Source organism: Lissotriton vulgaris, chromosome 12 (assembly GCF_964263255.1).
Source record: "Lissotriton vulgaris chromosome 12, aLisVul1.2, whole genome shotgun sequence".
NCBI classification, from domain to species: domain Eukaryota; kingdom Metazoa; phylum Chordata; class Amphibia; order Caudata; family Salamandridae; genus Lissotriton; species Lissotriton vulgaris.
In genome coordinates, this window is record NC_141700.1 from 802586599 (window position 1) to 802610525 (window position 23927).

The following is a 23927-nucleotide window of genomic DNA, read 5'->3' on the forward strand; positions in this document are numbered from 1 at the left end:
CGAATACAGAGTTACCCTCTGACCCCTCAGCTGTGATAACTCTGAAACAGGACTGTAAAGTGGGTCTTCCAAGGTACCAAACAACTCGTTGCATTAAGCCAAACTTGATACGTCAAAATTAATGTATCTGCTTTTTCAGAAGAGGAAGAACAGAAGCTTGCTTTCAAATTTTGGGGAATACGCCGGATACAAAAAACAGCGTTTAACAAGGGGGTCAGGGCCATTCCTATCAATTCAGGTATTTTTTTAATGACCCAGGCAGGGCACAGATCACTTGGGGCTCCTGAGCGAATCAAGGTCAAGACCTCTATTGTCTTTGATGTGTATCCAATGAAGAGAATTGATCAAGTGCCAATGGAGAGTCCCCACTGCCTGGCCTGCCCATATTGGAGCTTGGCTGTATCATGTATCATTTTATTGGCTTCAGAAAAGGAAGAGAAAATAACTTCAACCTTATGCTTGAAAAAATCAGCAATTTCATTGCAGAATACGGAATTACTATGGCTCCTAGGAGCAGTTGGAGTAGACAATTTCTTAATAGTATTAAAAAGCTCCTTTAAATTGGACTTAGCAAGAGTTATCTGCATTGAAAAAAGCTGCCTTTTAGCTTCTAATAACATATGTTTATAACTTGCAATACAATGTTTATATCTTTCCTTGTCTGTTTCACCGTAACCTTTGCGCCATGCCCTTTCCAACAGTTTACACTCCAGTTTTTTGACTCCCAAGTTCTTCCGAGTACCAAGGGGCTGAAGGTGAAGCTAGTTTGGGAGACCATTGTTTCCTGGGGGCCAGTAAATAGCATGATGTGGCTAGCCATTGATTATAGGCAGCCGCAGCGATTTCCACTCCAATCGGGTGAGGTCGCATCGAATTACTTAGTGAACTTTCAAATTCCTTAATATCCAGTTTTCCCAGGCTCTAGTCACAATCTCATGGGCTGGTTTAATTTTGGCTAATTGATTCCCACCACTATTCAGTTTAAACTGAATATGAGTGCAAATTCAGAGTTGTTCAGTCACAGTCACATAAAACGTTACCTTTGATTGGTGTAATATTATTTGGAGGTAAGTCTGCTCCGCCTGGCAGAAGTGGACATTCCAGTGCACGTGTGGCCTGCAAAGTTTGTCCGCATCAATAGATTGGGGAATTTGTGAGTATTCGCAAGTGTTTTCTGTCAATGGAAAGAGTCAGAACATTATTCTTGTTGGGGGAAGAAGTAAATCTGTGTTCGAGGCATGTGGGCTGCTGAATTCATATCTGTGCATAGTCCGCCACCTAGTGTTGGGTCCGGATGATTGCACATTGTTGTCCTGGAAGAGTCTTCGAAGTATCACGAGATAGGTGGCTCCTCCCCTGGACTACAGTGCGCATGGGCATCGCCTCCATCCCCAGATTGTTTTTTTCCGCCATAGGGTTCGGATGTGTTTTCGGTTCCCTCCTTCGGAACCGATAGTTGTTCGATTTTACTTGAGACCAAAAGGTCTTTAGGCTGGGCGTCGGTATAGTTGCGTTCGGGTTTTCTTACTGACTCTCAGCTCCAATCTCCTACTGCCCTTCCACGTGCTTCAACGCGGACGGGCCTACACTACCACATTTGCTATGGAGCGGACTCCATTCAAGAGGTGTCCGCTGTGTAACTCGAAATATTCGCACCTCGACGTGCACCCTGTGTGCAACACATGCTTGTCACCGGATCACCGGGAAGACACCTGCATGGCGTGTTCAAAGTTTAGGAGTAAGAAAACTTTGAAGATTCGCCGGGCTAATCGACTCCAGGCGCAGTTGTCGGCTTCGGCGCCCTCACCTGATGACATATTTCAGGAATCGGTCGAGGAAGAGGTCGACGTAAGGGAGTCGGACTCTGGTCCCGCGTCCGAGGACGAGACCTACGACGCGGAGGAGGAGGCCTGCGACGAAGTCTCCGGTGAGGTAGGGGACGACGAACTGATTTGTGCCACGATGGGAGATAGCTCGGAGGAAGAGCATCCCCAATTAGACTCCGGGGTTACCCCCCCGTCTTACGGCCCAGGTCGAGGGATCGCCTTCGGGCCTTACCCAAGATCTTGCTATGAGTCCTACGTCCCCGCCTCCGGGCCCGGTCACGGACATTTCTACCAAGAAAACGAAAGTGAAGCCAACTGGTCCCGCACCCTCGGATGCGAAACTGAAACCGAAAGTGGCGTTGGTGAAGAAGGTTCTGGAGGCGTCAACTTCCACGAAACCCAAAATGGCCGACTCGAAGAGCCACGCCAAAATGGCCGACCACAAGAGCCGCGCCAAAATGGCCGGCCCACAGCCCTCTGGGTCGGCGTCGACGGTGAAGGCATCCGACGCGGCTGCGTCGGCACCGAAAGGGGTCGCGGACCCGAAGACGGCTTCGAAGAAGCGTCACGCCGACGGTGCGCCAGACCATGGGGCGTCGGCGCCGAAGAAAAGGCCTCCCGGCGACCGGGCTCTCGGAGACGAAGAGTCGCTCGAGCCGGTTCAACCCTCGGCATCCCTTGCAAGGAAGGTGGGAGAATCCTTAAAGCGGATCCAACAGTCCACTGTGGTTCCCAGCCAGGACACTGTAGTACCTAGGCCCGCGCCGAAATCTACCAAAGGGCATACGCCCATTCGTTTTACCCTTCCTCCCAAGTCGGCGCCGAAGGCTTTCGCGCCTAAGCAGAGCGGACGCTCTCAAGAAGCGATGACGCAGAAGGCTGCATTGGTGGTATCGAAGCTTCGGCTCCAGCCGCTGGCGGTGGAGGAACGTCCTGAGGTGATCATCGACGCCAACACCGGGAAGTTGTCGCTCCTCAAGAGGAAAATTACATCGGAGCCGGCCCTGGAACCTTTTAGGATTCCACTCAAGAACAAGAGAGACTCTTCGGCGCTGATGGAACCTCTGTCTCCACAGGCCCAGGAACACTCGCCGGCACACTCCCCCGTACCTGAGGTGGACGAGGAAGAGGACGAGTACACATATCCTGCGTACTCGGATCCGGAAGAGGAGCATGTGCCCTGGACAGCAGGAGGCGACGCAGACGACCCGCAGTCGGGCCAGGACACTCAACTTTTCGCCGCGAAGACGTCCCCAACGGAGGACTCGGCGGCATTCAATGCATTGATAGAGAGAGCTGCAGCGAACCATGACGTCGAACTGCACTCCGACACCGTGGATGCCGATTTCTTGGTCGACACCTTCTCGGTAGCCGAAAAACAAGTCAAGACACTACCGATGCTTAAAGGGGTGCTGAAGCATGCACAGGAGGTGTTCAAGGAACCCACCCGGGCGCGGGTGGTCAACCCTCGCATCGACAGGAAGTATAAGGCGGCGCCCACGGATCCCATGTACATTAAGGGACATTTGCCATTGGACTCCCTGGTGGTGTCCAACGCTCGAAAAAGGGCGAATTCGCAGACTACTGGTGATGCTCCTCCCCCAGATAAGGAATCCAAAATCTTTGAAGCATCAGGCAAACGCATTGCTGCGCAGGCAGCAAACATATGGAGGATCTCTAACACTCAAGCCCTGCTTGCACGTTATGATAGGGCCCATTATGACACATTAGAGGCCATCCTGCAACACTTGCCTGACCAATACAAGGAGGCGGGGGAGATGCTCATTCAGGAGGGTAAACTGATAACAAATGCATCCATCAAATGTGCCCTGGACGTGGCAGACACTGCCTCCAGGGCTATCAATACTAGCGTTTTACTCAGACGCCATGCCTGGCTTCGAATTTCGGGGTTCAAACCCGACGTACAAACCACTATATTGGGTCAAACAGTGAATCCTGACCATCTGTTCGGCCCTGAGGTGGATGCCTCCCTAGAAAAGATGAAGAAAGATACCGAAACTGCCAAGTCTATGGGGGCTTTGCAGAGTCAGCAGTTTCGGGGGAGTTCTTTTCGCCGCTCAAATTCAAGAGGCACCTCAAGGGGCCAGGCATCCCAGTCCACGCAATACTATAAGGGTAATACCCAGTCCTCGTATAACAACAACAAGGGCAGGGGTGGCTACAGAGGCAATAATGTCAAAGGCAGGGGACGTGGAAACAATGCCTCCAGGTCCACCGCCTCCAACAAGCAGTGACGTCTTGTCACTCCCCCCCGATCACACAACACCTGTCGGGGGGAGACTCCAGCAGTTCCTGCCAGCGTGGAGGTCCATCACCACGGACAGGTGGGTGAGGTCTATTATCCAGTGCGGGTACTGTCTAGAACTTACGTCCATTCCACCGGACATACCGCCAAGAGGCCGTGCTATGTCCGACGAGCATTTGACCTTGTTGCAGCAAGAAGTACTGGTCATGCTGCAAAAAGGGGCAATAGAGCTCGTTCCATTGCAAGAACGGGGAACAGGAGTTTACTCCCTGTACTTTCTAATCCCCAAAAAGGACGGATCACTCAGGCCGATCCTGGACCTCAGGCCCCTGAACTGGTACATCAACTCGGAGCACTTCCATATGCTCACATTGCAGCAGGTACTTCCCCTGCTTCAGCAGGGGGACTTCCTAGCAACGCTGGATCTAAAGGATGCCTATTTCCATATTCCCCTGCATCCTTCCCACAGAAAGTACCTCAGATTCAAGATCTTAGACCAGCATTACCAGTTCAGGGTCCTGCCGTTCGGGGTCACCACGGCACCGAGAGTGTTTACAAAGTGCCTAGCGACTGTGGCGGCGCATCTCCGTCGCCAGCACATCCATGTCTTTCCATACCTAGACGACTGGCTTATTCAGGCAAAGACGGAGCAGCAGTGCGTGGACCACGTGTCACGCACCATTCATCTCCTGCACGATCTGGGATTCTCTCTGAACTACCCCAAGTCCCATCTCCAGCCCGCCCACGTGCGACAGTATCTGGGCGCGACAATCGACACTCTGGCAGCCACTGCGCAGCCGACTTCAGTGAGAATCGCCAGTATCCAAGCGCTGATCCAACGGTTCAGACCCCAGCACTCGCTTCCAGCGAAGGTGTTCATGCAGTTGATAGGCATGATGGCCTCCTGCATCTCCATTGTCCCGCACGCGAGACTACATATGCGTCCGCTTCAGGAGTGCCTAGCACGTCAGTGGACTCAGGCTCATGGGCAACTGACAGACCTAGTGTTGGTGAGCGGTCGGGCATACAACTCTCTGCATTGGTGGAATCCACAAAACCTTTGCAAGGGCCGACCATTCCAAGAGCCTGTCCCACAGATCATCCTGACAACGGACGCCTCTCTCCAGGGATGGGGAGCGCATGTACTCCACTACACGGTGCAGGGACTATGGACACTTCAGCAAAGGAAGATGCACATCAATGTGTTGGAACTGATGGCAATCTTCATGGCCTTAAAGGCGTTCAAAGTACATCTGTGCAACAAGGCCGTGTTGATCCGGACGGACAACATGACGGCAATGTACTACATCCAGAAGCAGGGAGGTACACACTCTCCACAGCTGTCTCATCTGGCTCAGAGCATGTGGAAGTGGGCCATTCAGAGGAACATCTTCCTCATGGCAGAGCACCTCCCGGGCAAGGACAATCAAATGGCGGATCTGCTCAGCAGACACAGCCATCAGATGCACGAGTGGGAGATACATCCATCGGTACTCCAACCGTACTTCCAAAAGTGGGGTCTTCCAGAGATAGACCTGTTCGCCACAAAGGAGAACGCAAAATGCCAAAGCTTCGCCGCCAGGTTCCCACACCCCCAATCACAGGGCAATGCGATGTGGATGAACTGGTCAGGCAGATTTGCGTACGCTTTTCCCCCAGCACCTCTGATACCGCTGGTGGCACGCAAGCTCCGGCAACACTCGATGACGCTCATCCTGGTTGCTCCAACGTGGGCTCGCCAACCATGGTACACCACGTTTCTGGAACTCTCCGTGGTACCGCATCAAAGGCTTCATCTCACTCCCAGCCTTCTGACGCAGAGCCATGGCGACATTCAGCACCCAGATCCGCAACAGCTCAACCTGGCGATCTGGCTCCTGAAGTCCTAGAGTTTGGCTACCTCAATCTCCCTCCCGATTGCATGGACATCATTCGGGAGGCAAGAAAGCCCACTACTAGAGCTTGTTATGCGGCTAAATGGAAGAGGTTTGTCGTCTACTGCGTGGAGCACAGCATTGACCCGCTAGACGCTTCCATTCAAAACATCATATGTTACCTCTTTCACCTGTATCGTTGTAACCTAGCTTACTCTTCCATCCGCATTCACCTGTCGGCTATGGCAGCATACCTCCAGAATAGGCAGCACCTGTCACTCTTTAAGGTCCCTGCTATCAAGGCTTTTCTGGAAGGACTCAAAAGAGTCATTCCACCAAGGACTCCACCAGCTCCGGAATGGAACCTCAACGTGGTTCTTACAAGGCTGATGGGTCCTCCCTTTGAGCCACTACACTCTTGCGAGCTGCAGTTTTTAACCTGGAAGGTTGCGTTCCTAGTAGCAATCACATCGCTACGGAGGGTTAGCGAACTGCAGGCGCTCACCATCCAGGAACCTTTCTTCCAGGTACATGCTAACAGGGTGGTGCTCCGCACTAACCCTAAGTTCTTACCAAAAGTGGTCTCACACTTTCACATAAACCAAACCATTGAATTGCCGGTGTTTTTCCAAAACCCAGAGACGCTGGCGGAGCGGATGCTCCACACCCTTGATGTCAAAAGGGCTTTGATGTATTATGTGGACAGGACGAAAGATTTCCGCAAAACCCAACAACTTTTTGTTGCTTTTGCCACACAACACAAGGGAAATGCAATCTCCAAAGCAGGAATAGCTAGATGGATAGTAAAGTGCATTCAGATCTGCTACGCTAAAGCTAAGCGCACTCTCACTATCCCACCGAGGGCCCACTCCACTAGGAAGTTGGGGGCCTCTATGGCTTTCTTAGGTAACATTCCCTTAGAAGACATCTGTAGAGCAGCCACATGGTCTACCACTCATACTTTCACTAAGCACTACTGTGTAGACGTGCATTCAAAACAACAGGCAGCTGTTGGTCAGGCTGTTCTAAAAACACTTTTTCAGACTGCTGCAGCTGGCACGGGCGGCCGCCGCTAATGGAGGGACTGCTATGTATTCTATGCACAGATATGAATTCAGCAGCCCACATGCCTCGAACTGCAAATGCTACTTACCAGTATGCATCTGTTCTTGGCATGTAGGGCTGCTGACATTCATATCGCCCACCCTCCTCCCCGGCGCCTGTAGCAGCTGCAGTAGGTATTCATATACACATATATGCTCATAGCATGGTCATCACTCATTTCTCACTCCATCTCTGCCAATGGCTAAAAACAATCTGGGGATGGAGGCGATGCCCATGCGCACTGTAGTCCAGGGGAGGAGCCACCTATCTCGTGATACTTCGAAGACTCTTCCAGGACAACAATGTGCAATCATCCGGACCCAACACTAGGTGGCGGACTATGCACAGATATGAATGTCAGCAGCCCTACATGCCAAGAACAGATGCATACTGGTAAGTAGCATTTGCATTCCATTCTGGGAATCGCAAGCGAATCCAGAGTAGGAGAACGGGGCTGTCTACAGTTTAAAATATTTACCTCATGGACCGATGTTAAAAGTGCAATTGTATTATTCAAGACATTTACCCGCGCTCAGTTCAACTTCATATGCAATCCACCAGCCGAACGCCTTCAAATGAAAGTAAAGGATCATTCAAAAAAGGTTTCAAGACCACTCCTGGGAATCGCAGACTGTTGCGGCTTTCAAGACTTACTCCTGGAAATCTTTGAGGATTCCAAAAATTTCAAAATGGACACCTAAATGTAGCTATAAGCGTGGAATTTTGAATTTTTTTGTCAATTATTCCCTTTATATTTCTATGTGCCGCATCGACAAACGAATGGTCTCTAATTCTTTTTAAAAATGTCTACAGTTTTTTTCATCTTATTTAATCCCGGTAAACAGTCTTTGTTTTCCTCTTTTTAAAAGCGAGGTTACTAGTGGTAAAGTACGCCAGAGCGAGATGTTTTCTCTGTTCATGCGGTGCTCATCGCTGTTAATTTCTTTTGCACAATCACTGCGTTGTTTTAATGTGAGAACATGGACATTCCGCGTAGTTAAAACCTTTAACAACCAATTTTTAATCGATCTTAGGTAAAAGGAACAAGCTCCGGGTGTATTACCTGTCGTGGCTGCGGAACAAGATTCTTCACAATGACCCGGAAGTGGAGAAGAAGCAGGGCTGGACCACGGTGGGGGACATGGAAGGCTCCGTGCACTACAAAGTTGGTAAGCATGCTTGGTGCAAAGATATGTTCTGAGAACACGCGACACGTGAGTGCTCAGCAGTTCCGCCCTACCTTAACAAACAAGGTAGACGGTGGGACATGTAGAGGACATTAGTTTGCTAGAACAACACTTACCACACTGTGTACGTAAACATGCCCAAAACATAACCAACTATATTAATTAGGGCCTCCCTGGTATCTGTTTACATCCCACCGAGTGTATCAAAGACTAGAAGTTTATTCGGTTTCATGGGAGTTGGGCACAACCATGTGCGACCACCACAGTTTGGTCTGTGCCCACTTTTCATACTCTTTATATCCTGTTCAGCGTTTACACCTAACTAGCCCTCTGAATTCTTTCCAGTAGGAGAAGAAAGGGAACTGAGTTTTTATGAATTCATTTGAAGGGTCCAGCAGCGACATTAAAGCATCGATAGCCAGGAGACGCGTACTCTGGTGGTGGAGACCATGAGCGCGCTGTCAGCTTCTGAAGGGACTAAGGGGGGCTGCACAGAAGAGGGAGTCTGCCTCCCCGGCAGCCTGCTGCCCCTTCTGATGAGGAGAGGCTGTGAGATCTCAAATCAGTGGTTGAGTAGGTTAGCGCTTAATTTAGGGTTTGTACAGACATGCCTGTGCGTGAATCCTCTGGAACTGAGATGTCCTGAGAGACCAAGAGGGCAGCCCCTTGTAACTGAGTAGATACTGGCTCATCGGTAGGGGTAAGACTTGTTCCCCTTCCCCCAACCGAGTCTGCAGTTTTACTTGTACTGAAACAAATCACTGTTTAGGGTACCTACCCTCACCACAGGTCTTTGCTAAATCATCTTGGCGCTATGAAATTCTACTTTTGGGCCTTTTAGAAAAGTAATTCTGCTGAATGTGTTTAACAAATATGCCCTTTTTAATCTTGGAACCTGTGAGGCGTGCTGAAGGGCACACCTTCTACTGCCTCACTATGTCTTGGTACCCTTTAAGAGCATGTGAGTGACATGCAGTGCCCAACAAATGCACCTACAAATAAAAACATTAACACCACCTCTCACTGTGTAAGTAGTGTGTGGCTCCAGATCGCCTGAGGTTTAGTAGTCATTCTTATAGCAGAGACCTTGGGTACTCAAACATTTTATTCTATTTACATTTATGTATATTAAGTGTTGTGGCATGTGCCGCCGAGGGTCATGTGCTCTGCGCGCTCCCGCCATCTAGCGTTGGGCACTGATGTTCGCCAGTTGTTTTTCTTCAAAGAAGTATTTAGCCACGAGCTGCCTCATGGCCCTTTTCTACGCACACAATGTACCAAGTCAAAGGCTTTTCCATCTTAGGTTGTTTTTTCCACCTTCGGGGACGAATGTTCCATCTGAGCTCCAGGATTTCTGAGTAACTACCAGATGCCGTTTGACTGCAGGCATTGGAAGCGGGCAGCTGCCTTGACTTGGGGTCAGAGCACTTTGCTGTGCTCCAGGTATTGTGAGAATGGCTGTGGGAGATGGAAAACCCACCTTTCCAATTCTGCCCATGGTGGAATGGTAAGTTCATGTTTCCGGCTCATCATGGAGTGTGTAACTCCTGTCTGCTCTGGACCAGGAAGAACCCTCTTGATCCGCCTACAAGCCATTCAAGAACAAATAGACAATTAGATGCAGAAGAACGTTACAAAATGCGCAACTGGACCCATAACCAGAGTAGCTGCTTGACTCAGGGGACTCAAGTGAAAGGCCTTGGAAGGATTCGGACCCTCTGGGCACAGTTGGACGGCTTCTTTAAAGACCAAGGCCCCTCTCCTTGGGAGGCTCATACAGCAGCTGCAAGACATGCAAAAAGACGCCCTGAGCGCTCCCACACCACCACCTGCATCCGAGGACTGACCCTCCAGGGTTCAACTTGAAAACACAGAGGCCAAGTACCAACCCCAAGGAAGCGCCTGGATACCCTCACCGGTGATTGGCCGCACTCTACACAGTCCAGGCATACAACCTGGCATGGCATGGCATCACACAGCAGTACACATGTTGAAAATATGTTGGATTACAGTACAATCGGACTTCATAAAAATGTTCCATCAGTAAAACCATAGAAAGTGTTGAGAATCAATAGAATGAGTTGCAACATATCCACAGATCTCAATGAAATGTCACCTGCCTACATAAGCAGCGTACGATATATATAAATGTGTTATCAGGCAATATACCTAGATAAGTTCATTCTCTCCCTCCGGTTTTCCAGTTTCTTTTCCCACTAAATGTTGTTGTACAGTCCCCAAAAGCCCTTTGGTCTGTTCTGGGGAGGAAGTAATTCCCTGTATATGTCGGATCGCTTGTTACAATATAGCATATCGGTGTTCCAATGTTTGATAGTTGGTATATGACCTTTAGCCCACCGGATAGCAACATACAATTTTGCAAGCTACAGCCAAATCGCTACTAGTTTCCTAGCACTTTTTTCAACCCCGGTATCATAGCCCAGTAATGCAAACAACGGGTCATGGGAGAGCCCTGTAATCTCATTTAAGTTATGGAAAATCTTATCCCAATATTCTGGGATTTCCAGGCAGTACCACGCCGTGTGTATAACCCCAGTGCCTTGCCCGTGACAGCGGGTGCACTCTGCCGAATCGCTAAGTCCCTTCCAATAAAGTCTCGCTGGTATATAATAAATTCTATTAATATATTTAAATTGAATTTGGAAATGTCTACTATTCAAGGAGACTTGTTTGTCGCTTCGCAACAATACTGCCAGCATTTATCATCGAGCACTTGACCCAGGTCCCCCTGCCATTCCAGGTGTGCCTTCATCAAGTGCGCCACCTGGACTCCTGCGCAGAGCCATATATTCTCATTACCAGTTTAGCAGGGGTGGGATTAAGTATTAGATAGGAAAGCGCGAGCATCTCTGGCCGCCCCTGCATATCTTCCCCTAATAGGTCTCATAATGCGTGTTGCGCTCTATTGTAGTGATATCGAGTTAGAGTCAAAGGTTCTTGACCCTCCGTGGAGACCGCCTCTCCTTGTGAAAAGTCACCCATCTTGATTATACCTATTGTCTGTTGTGCACGGGCAACATCTCTTTCTCTCCCGGTCCGGAACCTTGAGCACCATTCCAGCAGCACATGTGGGAAATAGAACAAGGCGCCCAGCTGCCGCTCCAGGAGGTTTCTCCATGCATGTACCATGGAATTGAAAGAGTCATGGGTGACATGACTGCACCGGGCAACCAAAGAGCGCCTAAGAAAGTGTTTCAGGGTCAGCGGCATCCCTCTCAATATGCAGATGTGGCAATTCCTCAGGGCCATGTAGCCAATAATGTGCGTGAGCTCTGCGCTGCTCTGTAATACAGCTCCAGATGAGGCGTGTTGAGTCCACCCATATTCTAGGGCAAAGTAAGAATATCCCACATAACCATCGGCTGCTTCCCTGCCCAGGCTAGCTTAATCATCGAAGAATGGGGGGTAGCAAATATAGAAAGCGGAAGGAGCATTGGGATATTTTGAAATAAAACAGAAATCTGGGAAGCATGATCATCTTCATGATAGAGATACTCCCTATCAAGGATCGGGGTAACTTCATTCAGCGAGCTACGTCGTTCTCAAGTTTGTGATTAACTTTCCCATAATCATCCACTAGCACTCTTTCTGGGTCATGGTGCATTTGGTGCCTACGCAGCACACCAAGTCTGTTGACCACTGCAGAGGAAAGTCTAGCTGAACGGGAGTCATAGTTGGAGTCAAAGGAAAAATAATGGACGCTAATTCCCCAAAACGAGCAACTTCCTTAAGCGCTGGCGTGAAATGCCTCACCGGGTCACAGACATAAAGCAATGTATCATCCACATATGCCGACACAACGAGGCGCTAGCCTGAGAAGCGCAATCCCCTGTGTCCATGGTATTCCCTCAAGGCGCGTGCCAGGGACTCAGCCACTAATGCATATAGAAGGGGTGACAATGGGCTCCCCTGTCGAGTCCCCCGTGTGATCATGAGGGGGGGTGACAATATCGTATCATAGTGTTTTGAGCTCCCAAGCCTTGCGGAGTGCTGCATCCCGATCCCTGTCTTTCAATCAGCGCCCTATAATGGGCATGGAGCAGCCCCAGGTAAGGTTTAGGGGCAAGGGAGCGATGTGCGCGCTCTATTTAAAAAATGTCTGAAAAAATATCTGACCAGTAGTGGAGCCAACAGTTGTTCAACATAGAGTTCCATATTGGGGCTGTTGGTGGGCTGCGCCACTCCCACTAGCTTTCTGTTATGGCGCCTTGAGCGCACTTCCAAATCTTCAACTTTGGCTTGTAGCAAGTGAAGCAATTGGTCCACTTTAGTGTGAGCAAGAGACCCTGCATTAACCGCATCCTCTGCTTCAAAGACCCTTTCTCCACCTTATCTCGCCTTTCTGTGTGTTTATCCAATCTTTGAGTCATCCTGTCCATACCAAAGGAAAGGGCGTCAATGTTCCTGTCTATTTTGTCCAGCGGCGCTGCATCGCCGCAAGGATCAGAATCCGCCAGCGGGTGATTGGACTGCGACCCAGACTCCGAGGCATTGTTATCCAGCTCCTGTTGTCTTGAAGGTTGGGGTGGTTCAAACTGCAGTTTGGACTGCGCTTTTTCGGTTCTACCCATATTGAGTTATCTCCTCGTGTGCCTAAGTAGACCAGCAGCTCTACTTCAAAACAGCTATAGATCTGTTCTTCTTCTACTTCCTATAATACTGCAAAACTGCTCAAAGAGGTCTGTAGTACAACGCTAGCACTGGCCCCCTCAGCGGTACAACCTGTAAGTACAATTATCCTCCCACATACAGTGACTGGGGAGATCTCATTGTGTAATTAATTCCTAGCAACACCTGGATGTATAGACTAGCACTGGCCTATGCAATCTCTGGACATCCCACTAATGTCCCAGTCTGTCCAATATGAGGATCACAAAGGACACATTTAATGTGCAGCTTAGTGTGGGCCCTGGTCACCTCAGGTACTGCATTTCCTTACAGGGAGGTTTTAGCACTGCAAATTGTCCAAATATTCCCAGTGAGGAGGACTCAACAGTGTCCCTGCCCTGCCCAACACATCCTGCCGCCCTCCGAGGGCCGTTCATCGCACCGGGGTAGCACGTCACCTTTCAGGGCAAGGCCCAAGGCTGACGCCCTCTGTAATTCAGGCTGGGGCGTGCACAGCTATCAGCCCCTGCAGTTCGGTTCTCAGACAGCGTGCATGACTGCCGGCTTCAGGGATCCCTGGCAACTCGGCCAGGTGCTCAGGAGGGATCAGCGACTCCGTAGTATCACCGAGAGGCAGGACGGGCACCACGCGTGAGACCGCTTTCTCTGCCCGCTAGTGTTGTCTTCATCGGACCTGGACCCCCGCCACTTGCAGGTTAGTTTCCGGGGTGCAGGTGGGTTGTGCATTTATATCTTAGGCAATCAGCTAGAAGGATCGTATGGATTATTGTGCTGTGCTCACAGAGCTCCTTTAGATTGAGGCCATCTTGGAGCAAGGCAAGCTCCACTCCTCACACTCTACAAATTCACACGTCAAAGCAAATGAGTTAAGGATCGAGCCCTGAGATGCCACAAGAGAGGCTCCGACACCCAGCACTTGCTGCGGTACCCTAGATGCCTTGGCGCCAAAAGCTAGCCTCCGCCCCTTACAGGCTTCGAGGGAAGGATTACAACCACCAATCCGATAAATCACCGGCCAAGCCTTGGGGCACTGAGCTGCCCCCTTGGTGCTGAAATTGGCACCGAGGTCGACGCTGAAAAAGCCTTTTATGCCAGGTTCAGCTTCATGCGAGTTCCTTGTACCCATAGACCTGCAAGAAAACCTGGCTGTAAAGCAAAGGAGGCTTTATATCCATCCATCTTGAATTAAAAATCCTGGCCAATCCTCTAATGCCGCAAGAGCAAAATCCCACTTCCTGGAAGAAAAGGAGATTTGCTTTTAAGAAGGCTTGAGCAATACCCCATACTTAAGAAGCCCAAATAACTAGGGCCTACTCCAGGGTCTCAGCCAAGACAGTCTCAGACGCAACAGCCTCCACCATCATCTCCCAGCGCCAGACCCCCTTCGCCTCAGTGAGCACAGCGTTCCCCATCACCACAGGACTCTCCCCATACTCTCTGACTGTTCATGATAGTCAGGTGACATCCAGGACTCCAATGTCCTATTAGCTCATATTTGGTTTTGTACAGTAAAGAGGTTTGTTAAGGAAAATGCTGGTTACTCTTTTAATCCCCAGGACAATGCAGGCTTGGAGCCTTACCCTGTTAAGTCATCGCCCTCTGATGACCCCACATCATATCATCTGTCTTTCAGCACAGCTGCACACCATCAAGCCAAACTGCACATGATGGAAGAAGCAGAGAACTTGATCATTGAAACTCCATCCAAGACAAAATGCTTTTGTCCAGTTGCTGCCTGTCCTTTAGAGAATGACTGTGTGCGTCGGAACATTTTAAGGAACCAATGAGAGGCAGGGTCAACACCCCCAGATTAGAAGAAAATGCTTAGAGAACCTCAATTCCTCCTGGGCGTACTTGCCTCCTAACTCTGGTAGCACTGACAACTCTAAACAGAGCTTTTGTGCAGGGTACAGAGACACTGTCTCCAGACAGGAAATTGGCACCACTGGGACATGTGTGGCAGTTGGGGCTGCCACGCAATGACGAATTACCAATGGTGTGGGTTTCCTCTTCAGGTAATTTAGGTACCTAACAAGCAAATAGAGAGGCAACAATGACAGTTATAAGATAAAGTATCAATACATCAAAGCACAACACATGTCCTTCTTTGATATGAAAAAGTCCAGTTTTAATATGTCTTCTTGATACGATGATAGAAATAGACAGTCGGTATTCTCAACATAGGATGATCAAAGAAACAGCCAACGCGTTTCGCCCGTTGCGGGCTTCCTCAGGGCATATTTTTCAGATTAACCGTATTCACACTTATTTCCAGATGAATAAATACACACGCAAGTAAGCTTATTGGTACTGGTATTCTATGCATGTAACCGCGAAAACGAAAAGAGGGGGGGGGGACGTAGCTTGGACACAATGTTAATCCAAAAAGATTTACTCAAACAACGTGATATCTGTATAATTCTTCCTTTTCCTTCAATAATGGTACTCCGTTTCACGATGAGTGTATAAACTATGATAGGCAAGACTCCAAATACTGTTTTTCTAGAATGCCCCCATGTCCTCCACAGTATCTCGACGCCCTCTTCTCTTCAACCAGATTTCACGCGAAAAAAGGTACCATTGGCAGGAGATGCAACAACTGGTGAAGCATCTCCGGAAGTGTGATAGTGAGTTGGCGCAGGAAGGTTAGATGATCTGCACTTAGATGCAGCACTCAATGAACCTAGAGCCCCATCGACTGCTTAGGGAGGAAGTAAGAGCTATTCTCAACTATGGAACCATCAAATCCATACCGCCACATGGCAGGGGATGATAGTGTACACGCTGTATTTCCTCATCCCCAGAAAGAACATGGACCATTGGCTTGTCATCTGTCTCCGGCCTCTCAGTCACTGCATCCTTTTGAAACTCCTACAAATGACAACTCTGCAAGATGTCATCCCTCTGTTCTGTGAAGGATAAACGCATTACAACCCTCATCCTAAAGGAGGCCTTTTCCCACACTCCCAGGTGTCCAACGCATCACTGATAACTATGGTTTGTTGTAAGTGGCCAAAACTATCCATTCAAGGTGCTGCCCTTTGTGGTCACAACAAATTGTCTAGCTGCGGTTGCAGCATATCTCTGACAGAGTGCCATCCATACATTTTCATATCGCTCTGATTGACTGACAAAGAGCGGCAACTGACAGCAATGCGAAGTGCGTACTAAGGTACCAGCGTCGCTACTACTTAGGCTAGGGTTCAAAGTGAACATCAGAAAGTCCCCGTCTCATGCCACAGCAAGTTCAGCTGTTCCTAGGAGTGGTGTTAAACTCAATATCAGGACAAGGCTGCTCAAACTGAGAGAGGGGGATGCACTTCATCAGCTGCGGTCTTTTTTTAAAATGCATCCATTACCTCTAAGAACGCTCATGCTCATGGGAGTTTTGGGGATGTTGGCCTTGTGCTTGGCCGGAGTCCGCTTGCCTGACTCCATATTCGGCCTTTACTGGACCATCTGGTCAGGTGTTGGTCTCAAACAGTGGGTGCTTGAAAGATTTAGTGTTGGTCGAAGCCAAAAATCAGCACAGCGTGGCGGAACTACGAGAATGTATCACAAGGCAGGCCTTTTCTGCACCCACACCTGCAGGTGAAGATTACCACAGACTGCTCCCCTCGTGGGACAGGGCGCTCACCTAAACTACATGATTGTTCAGGTTACCTGGACTCAAGAGCAAAGACATTACCACATCAACGTCCTGGAACTGAGCACAATGAAATTGTTGCTCTGAGTGTTTTACATACTCATTCAAAGCTGAATAGTCCTGATGAAGAAGACCAATATGGCTGTCCTGTATTGCATTCATAAACAGGCACAGACTTGTTCACCACAGCTGTCAACTTTAGCTCAAAATAACTTGCACTGGGCCATTCGTAAACAAATACACCACCTTGCACGGTATGTGCTGGGGATGGAAAATTATTTTGCAGCGCTCTTAAGCAGAATGTATAAACAAGTTCACAAGCAGGAGATGAACCCCCAAATACTTAATACTTCTAAAGGTGTGAGGTGCATCCACCGTCGACTTGTCCACCACTGCAGGAACTGGAAAATGCCCAAGCGTCGCCTCCAGGTACCCACTCAGTCCATGAGTAATGCACTGTAAATGAGTTGGTCCGGGATATTTTCCTACAGTTTTCCTCCTCTCCCGTATCAATATGTGGTGATTAAGCCCAAACAATTGCCAGTCAGTCTCATTCTAACAACACCAACGTGGGCAAGACAGCCCAGATTATCAGTACTCCTGTAACTGTCATTACATCCACACAAGAAGCTCCGCCTCTGGGACATCTTCCAACTCAGCATCAGGGATAGTTCAGACATACAAATCTCAGGGAAATGGACGTAGAGATTTGGAGCCCGAGGTCATAGAGTCCATGTAATGTGTGCAAATCCAATGGGAGGCAAACAAGCCTGCTACGCGGGAGTGCTGCAGTGATTGCAAAAACACACCACTAATCTAGGTTTTAGTGCGAAGCAGGGTTAGCGTAAATTCATCTAGCAGCTATCACTGCCTATATGCAAAACAAAGAACATGCTTCTCTCATCAAAATACCTGTCATTGAGGCATTCTTGTAGGGTTTCAAGAGAGTATCCTGTCCTATGCATTACTTTAACCTGGTACTTACCCAACTTTGGGGCCCCTCATTGAGTGACGTCACTCTTAATACCTTTCCTGGTACCTTCATGGTCTATTTGTGATCACTCAAGGAATCAATCCGGGGTTGTAAAGCGCGTACTCACCCATGTGGGTCTCAAGGCACTGTGGGGTGAAGCTGCTGAGCCGTCTGGTGTGGAGGTTCAGTCGAAGAGCCAGGTCTTGGGGTCCTTCCTGAACTGGGTCAATGACGCAGATTGTCTGAGGTGGAGGGGTTGCGTGCTCCAGGTCTTGGCGGTGATATTGGCAAAGGATCTTCCTCCAGTTCTGGTCTTGTGGATTCATGAGACGTAGGCCAGAGCGAGTTAGGCGGAGCGGAGTTGCCTGGCAGGTGTGTGGAAAGCAAGGCAGTGGTTCAGGTATTCTGGTCCTACGGCGTGGTGGGCCTTGTACGCATGTTTGAGAAGCTTGAAGGTGATCCTCTTGCTGATAGGTAGCCAGTGGAGTTGTCGGAGGTGTTGTCATGTGGCTGCAGCGGGGTATGTCGAGGACCAGCCTGCCTGCCTGCAGCATTTTGGATGTTCTGTATTTTCCTGAGCTCTTTGTGGGTGACGTCGGCGTGGAGTGTGTTGCCGTAGTCAAGTCTACTGGTGATGAAGGCCTGAGTGACCGTCTTTCTGGATTATGTGGGGAGTCATCTGAAAGTCTTTGGAAGCATGCGAAGCACATGGAAACAGGATGAGGATATTACGTAGATTTGGTGGTTCATAGAGAGCGAGGAGTCCGGAATGATGCCCAGGTTGCCGGCATGGTCCGTAGGGGTGGGAGGGGCTGCTAGTACAGCCTGCCACCAGGAGACATCCCAAGCTGAGGAGGTGGATCCCAGGATGAGCGCTTCGGTGTAGAAGGCAGCCGATAGGTGATATGTCCAGTTGGATGAGCGCTTCGGTGTAGAAGGCAGCCGATAGGTCCAGTTGGATGAGGGCTGTGGTTTTACCCCGCTCTAGGAGGGAGCGGATGTCGTCAGTGGTGGCGAAGAGTGCAGTCCTTGCTGTGGTTGCTTTGGAAGTCGGATTGGGAGGAGTGCAGTACTTGGTCTGAACTTAGAGAGTTGGGCGTTGATGGCCTTCTCGATGACCTTGGCTAGGAAAGGGAGGAGGGAGATGGGTCTGAAGTTCTTGAGGTCTTTTGGATCAGCGGACGGTTTCTACAGCAGGGATGTTGATCTTGGAGTGTTTCCAGTCGTCGGGGAAGGTGGCGGTTTCGGTGGATCAGTTGATCACTTCTCTAAGGAGAGTTAATGAATTGGAGGCTCGAATAGTGGAAGAACCTCGCCCCTGATGACACCACTCTCGGGTTCACAGGGGTAGAATCGTCCTAAGATCCAATCTTTGTTACCTTACCAAGATGGCTTCCCCTTTCAATGTTAATCAAAATGCATATACAGAGGGGCTTTGGGTCAGCCCTCCTCATCCTTGGGTCTGTTCACCTGTCATTCACATGTTGCTTCCTTTAACCGCACTATGGGGAAGGGATTCAGCTCACTTCTGCCATTGGCTCTTGCACTGGGAGTGATTGCATTTTACTTCTGCATTTGTGAACATCCATCTGAAAATAAGTACCCATCAGTGCCAGGGCTGGTGGGCTTGAGCTTTACTTTGACAATGTTTTTCTTTATATTTGTAGCCTTTTAAAATCTGTTCTGGTCATCTTTTGTGTTTAAACAATGTCTTCATGTTACAGTAATTCAAAGCCAATTGTACATTTTTTGCAGCACTAAGAATCATATTTTCTTGTGATGTACATTAAACCTAAAATTGGTTTCTACACCTGCTATGAGGTACCTGTACCATTCAGTTAAAATTATATCTGATGGTTAATTAAAAAAAAAATTGCAAGCCTGTCAATGCCACGTTTAGGAGGCAGAAAGCGTTGTCTTTTAATTTTGCGACATATGCTTACAGTAAGAAACTACCCATCACACTCATTCTAATGCTAGACCTGTTTGCTTAGCCAATGCTTATTTTCAACAGTGACATTTAATCTAACATGTATCATTTGAGATGTTTAAACAGAAATATTCAGAATTCTTTACAAGTGTTAAAATGTTGGAGTTTTGAAACTTGACAGTTTATAATCCTAGAGTGACAGTATAGTCACCAGACATTTGTTTGTGTTTGTCATAGTAAAATATGAACGCATCAAGTTTCTCGTGATTGCTTTGAAGAATTCCGTGGAGGTCTACGCTTGGGCGCCCAAGCCATATCACAAGTTCATGGCGTTTAAGGTAACCTGCTCTTCTAATCTTTATGATCAGGTGTCCTGGTGTTTAACAGAAGTGTGAAATAGAACCTGGGATTGTGGGCCTGACCTTTTCACTACCACTTCTGACACTGCAGTGTACGAGCACAGCAACTAATATTGAAAATATTCATCGGCCACGAGCAGCCTATCTTCATTCTTTTAAGACCTGAAGTTCAGCCTAACAGGTGGATGGGCTCAGAGCTGAAACTGGCCTCCGAGGCACCACCTGCGAAATTCTGAATTTTCAGTAGTTCATCTTTCACCCCCTTCTGAAGAAGGTGCGTCTTTCCCTTCATTTTGTGGTTGGGTGTCTGATCCGGAGTCCCCTCTTTTTTCTTGAGCTTTGCAGAGTCCTCCAAGAAGGAAAGTCTCTTCAACCCCTGTGATGCATGTGGGCATGAATGGTTTTTGTGGCTGATCCTCAGCGTGTTTGCTTTATCTTCACAAAGAAGAAAAATCAGCAAAGAATTGCTCCTTCTGAAAGAACTTCAGAGCCGAACGTTACAAGATAAAAAGGGCTCGCTTCGTTTGGCACTTGAAATACTTCACCTGGTGTTGAGTGTCTTAAAACCACTCTCATAGAATCCTAAAATTGCAATGTTGTTCCTGATTTCTCTGTGGCTCTAGTGAAGCCATCGTCTTTTGCGTCTGAAGGGCCCTCTCTTTCTGAATGCAAGCGCCAGACTTCTTGCACAGGTGACGAGCCCTAAGGGGAAAGATCTGGAAGAGCAGTAATGAATCTTCTAAGGTTACTCTGAAGAAGTGCCACAAATCTTAGCTGTGACATCTCCAGTTAAAGCTGTTCACATTCGGCCTTTGAGGACATCACTATCAATGAAGAAATAGTCATTGTCGTCAACAATGACCAAGACCCTGTTGAGCTGTCTGCAGACAATGAAATCGCCATCAACACCAACACTGGGAGTTCTGACAAAGGTCATGATGACGCAGCAACCACCAACGTTCATACCATTGACAGTGAACTCGTTGATGAAGAAAGTCAACACTTATTAGGATCAGTCTCTGACTAATGTTATGTTATGTTATGTTATAATGGCTTTTGTAGAGCGCACGGCTACTCAAAAAGAGTGTCCCGGCGCTTTTAGTAAGGAGGGCTACAGTATACTAACATAACACATTAAAAAAGAAAGTATCACAGACAAAAAGAACACAACAAGCAAAAAGGCCTACTGGGTAAACAACCAGGTTTTGAGGCCCTTTCTAAAAGCAAGTAAGCTGGTGGCTCCCCGAAGTATAAGCGGCAGAGAGTTCCACAGCTGTGGCGCCAGTAGTCCAAAGGAGCGACCTCCCAGGCGCGCTCTCTTCACTCGTGGAACAGTCGCCAAAAACAGGGATTCTGACCTCAGAGAACGAGCCGGGCGGTAGAAGGCAAGTCTCTTTTGGAGGTACTTTGCTCCCGTCGCATGGAGGGCCTTGTAGGTCAGGGTCAAAGCCTTAAAGGCGATCCGCTTGCGGATTGGGAGCCAATGCAGGGTCTGCAACAAGCCCGCTGCACTAGCGCGTCTATTCAAGCCAAAAATCGCTCTCGCCGCAGCATTCTGCACAACTTGGAGCCGCTGTAGCAGGTACTCTGGCAGGCCCAGGTACAGAACGTTCGAATAATCTAGCCTAGAGCCTATCAGGGCCTGCACAGTCAGCTTACTATGCTCCTCCGATAAGAGGGGAAGAAACCTCCGCAGCATCCTAAGGAGGCCGAAGCAAATGCCCGACACCCCCAGGATCTGGGACTTCATAGTCAACCCCTTGTCCATCTTGACCCCCAAGTTCTTAGCCATTTGGGATGAACAAGTTGGGGGGAACATATTAATAGGCCACCAAGCCTGCCAGTCTGGCTCCGTGTCACACCCAAAGAAGAGTACCTCGCACTTATCGGAATTGCACTTGAGGCTGTTCCGTTGAAACCATTGGAACACAGCCCCAAGGCAATCCCGGATACACTCCCCATCAAATGCTATCCAGGTTTTAGTGGAATGCTGGTGGTGAAAACGAGATTGCCCCACAATAACAGGGCAGTGGGCTGGATAGTCCCATGAAAGTGCATTGATCTTTCCTCCTGGTCCTTCCACAGGAGTCTGTCTCATTTGCCTTGGAAATTAGGTGAGCAGCTGAGGTCTTAGATCCACAGTTACCTTCTGTTGAGGTGAAGACAAAAGTACTTACAAAGGTGATGTAACCTCGCAGTCTTCCACTGAAGAACCTAGGCTGTTCAATGAGATCCCGACCGATACCCTCATGGGCACGTATGCTAACCCTTGCTCTTTTTTGCCTGTTAACCGACAGGTGGCACGTCTTCATATGAGCGTGAGAGCCACAGGCTACTCTGCCGATGTTCAATGAGATCCCGACCGATACCCTCATGGGCACTTATGCTAACCCTTGCTCTTTTCTGCCTGTTAACCGACAGGTGGCACGTCTTCGTATGAGCGTGAGATCCACAGGCTACTCTGCCGATGTTCAAATGGGATCCATGGATATGCCATTTGGGGAATCTCGCCTTTTTGCTCAGAAGGCCAACTCCACACTAGAGCTCTTTGAAGAATGTAGAGCCACTGCATCCTCCCACGTCTCTCCACGCCTAGGAGCCAATATCCCCCAACAATTTCCCCCCTCTCGAGACATCACAAGAGATTTTGTCTACAGGCAACATCAAGGCCCACAAGCCTAAGCCACCCCAGTCTTTTCGGGGTCAGGGTAGGAATTCAGCAATCAAACTGTCCCAGACCCTCTGGTATCGACATTCAATAGAGTGCACTTCAAAGCCACCTCCCCGGCCTGCATGGATTAAGAACCATATTTTCTTGGAAGGACTATAAAAGAAATCCTAAAGCTCCTCCTCACAAACCCAGCGGAGTGGGTACCAAGAGACCATGGAATGAAGGATTCTGTTTGAGGCTCTTCCTCAGCAAGAAACAATTGGGGAAGGTGGTGCACTATTTTAGACCCGATGAGTCTAAAGAGAGTACATCATGCATCAAGGCTTCATGATTACATCACTAAATATTCTTCAGAGCAATTAGTGTCAGTGGCAGCAAATCATCAAACACCTAGACATTACTGTGCTTATAACTCCAGTAATAAAGATAGCGCTCTCATGGTGAATGCTAGAGGAACACAGCTTATCAGAACAAGACCTGCCTGTTCAAAAACCCTCGGCTTCAGTTGGCAATGGATGCCTTCCTGAAAAGGTGGGGTGTTCATCTTCAGGAGCAGGCTACAAGTGGGCTCTGGTTCCAACAAGAACAGCCTCTCCACATAAACGTATTAAAAGTAAGAGTGATGTTAAGATCCTTCCTGCCGCGGCCCTGAAAAGTTCTGATCCATACAGACAGTATGACGACTTCACGGTACATCATCAAACAAGGAGGAACGCCATCTTGAATCTGGTTTCAAGCCGCTCAAAAACAGTGGCCGTGAGGCCACACTGACAGCAGAATATGTACCAGGGTTACACAGTGTGTGGGCAGAGGTGGTATTGTTTACAGCATCAGCCTCCCTTGAATGGGAAGTACACTCAAGGCAACTAAAACTCTTCTGTTTCAGGAAGCATAACCCACCCTGTGGTACCACACGGAGTCAACATTTCCTCAGTACTGATGCGAGCAAAGCGCGGAGATACCTCATGGGTCGATTCTGGCGCGATATAAGCAATTAAATAAATAAATAAATAAATAAACTACAGTTAGTGTTTCAAAGTTGGGGGACTCCAGGGTTAGATCTATTCCCAACACTGTGCAATGCAAAAGGTCTGATCTTTGTAAGCAGGTGGTGGCGTGAAAGAACCCAAGGAGAAGAACCCCAGAAGAAGCTCCTTCAGTGTTATGCTGTGGAATATTTAACCTGCGCCTTTCCATCAATCCCATTGATTCCCGGGATACTGCCGAAGGCCCAGTGGGAATCCTGCCACCTCCTGCTGGGTGCTCCAGCAAAAGTTCTTGCACACAGATCTACAGCACCTATCGCTGGAGAGCCCTTTCAGTTCAAGGCGGAATCATAGCTCCTTCAGAAGAACAGGTACGGAGATCATCACAACCCAACCTCCCTCCGCTTCGCTGCTTGGCTGCTGCAAGACGTAGAATTCGGAGGCTTAAATCTGCG

At 48.8% G+C, this 23927-nt stretch overlaps 1 protein-coding gene across 6 annotated transcripts in view; it reads left to right on the top strand.

The window, feature by feature from the left end:
- MINK1 (misshapen like kinase 1) overlaps positions 1–23927 on the top strand; it is a 675548-nt gene that overhangs the window by 610359 nt on the left and 41262 nt on the right. For all 6 annotated transcript variants that reach the window (XM_086946234.1, XM_086946236.1, XM_086946233.1 and 3 more), the window contains 2 exons: positions 8105–8239; positions 19694–19794. In XM_086946234.1, the coding sequence (XP_086802360.1) occupies positions 8105–8239; positions 19694–19794 (236 nt within the window). The remainder of the gene's footprint in view (positions 1–8104; positions 8240–19693; positions 19795–23927) is intronic.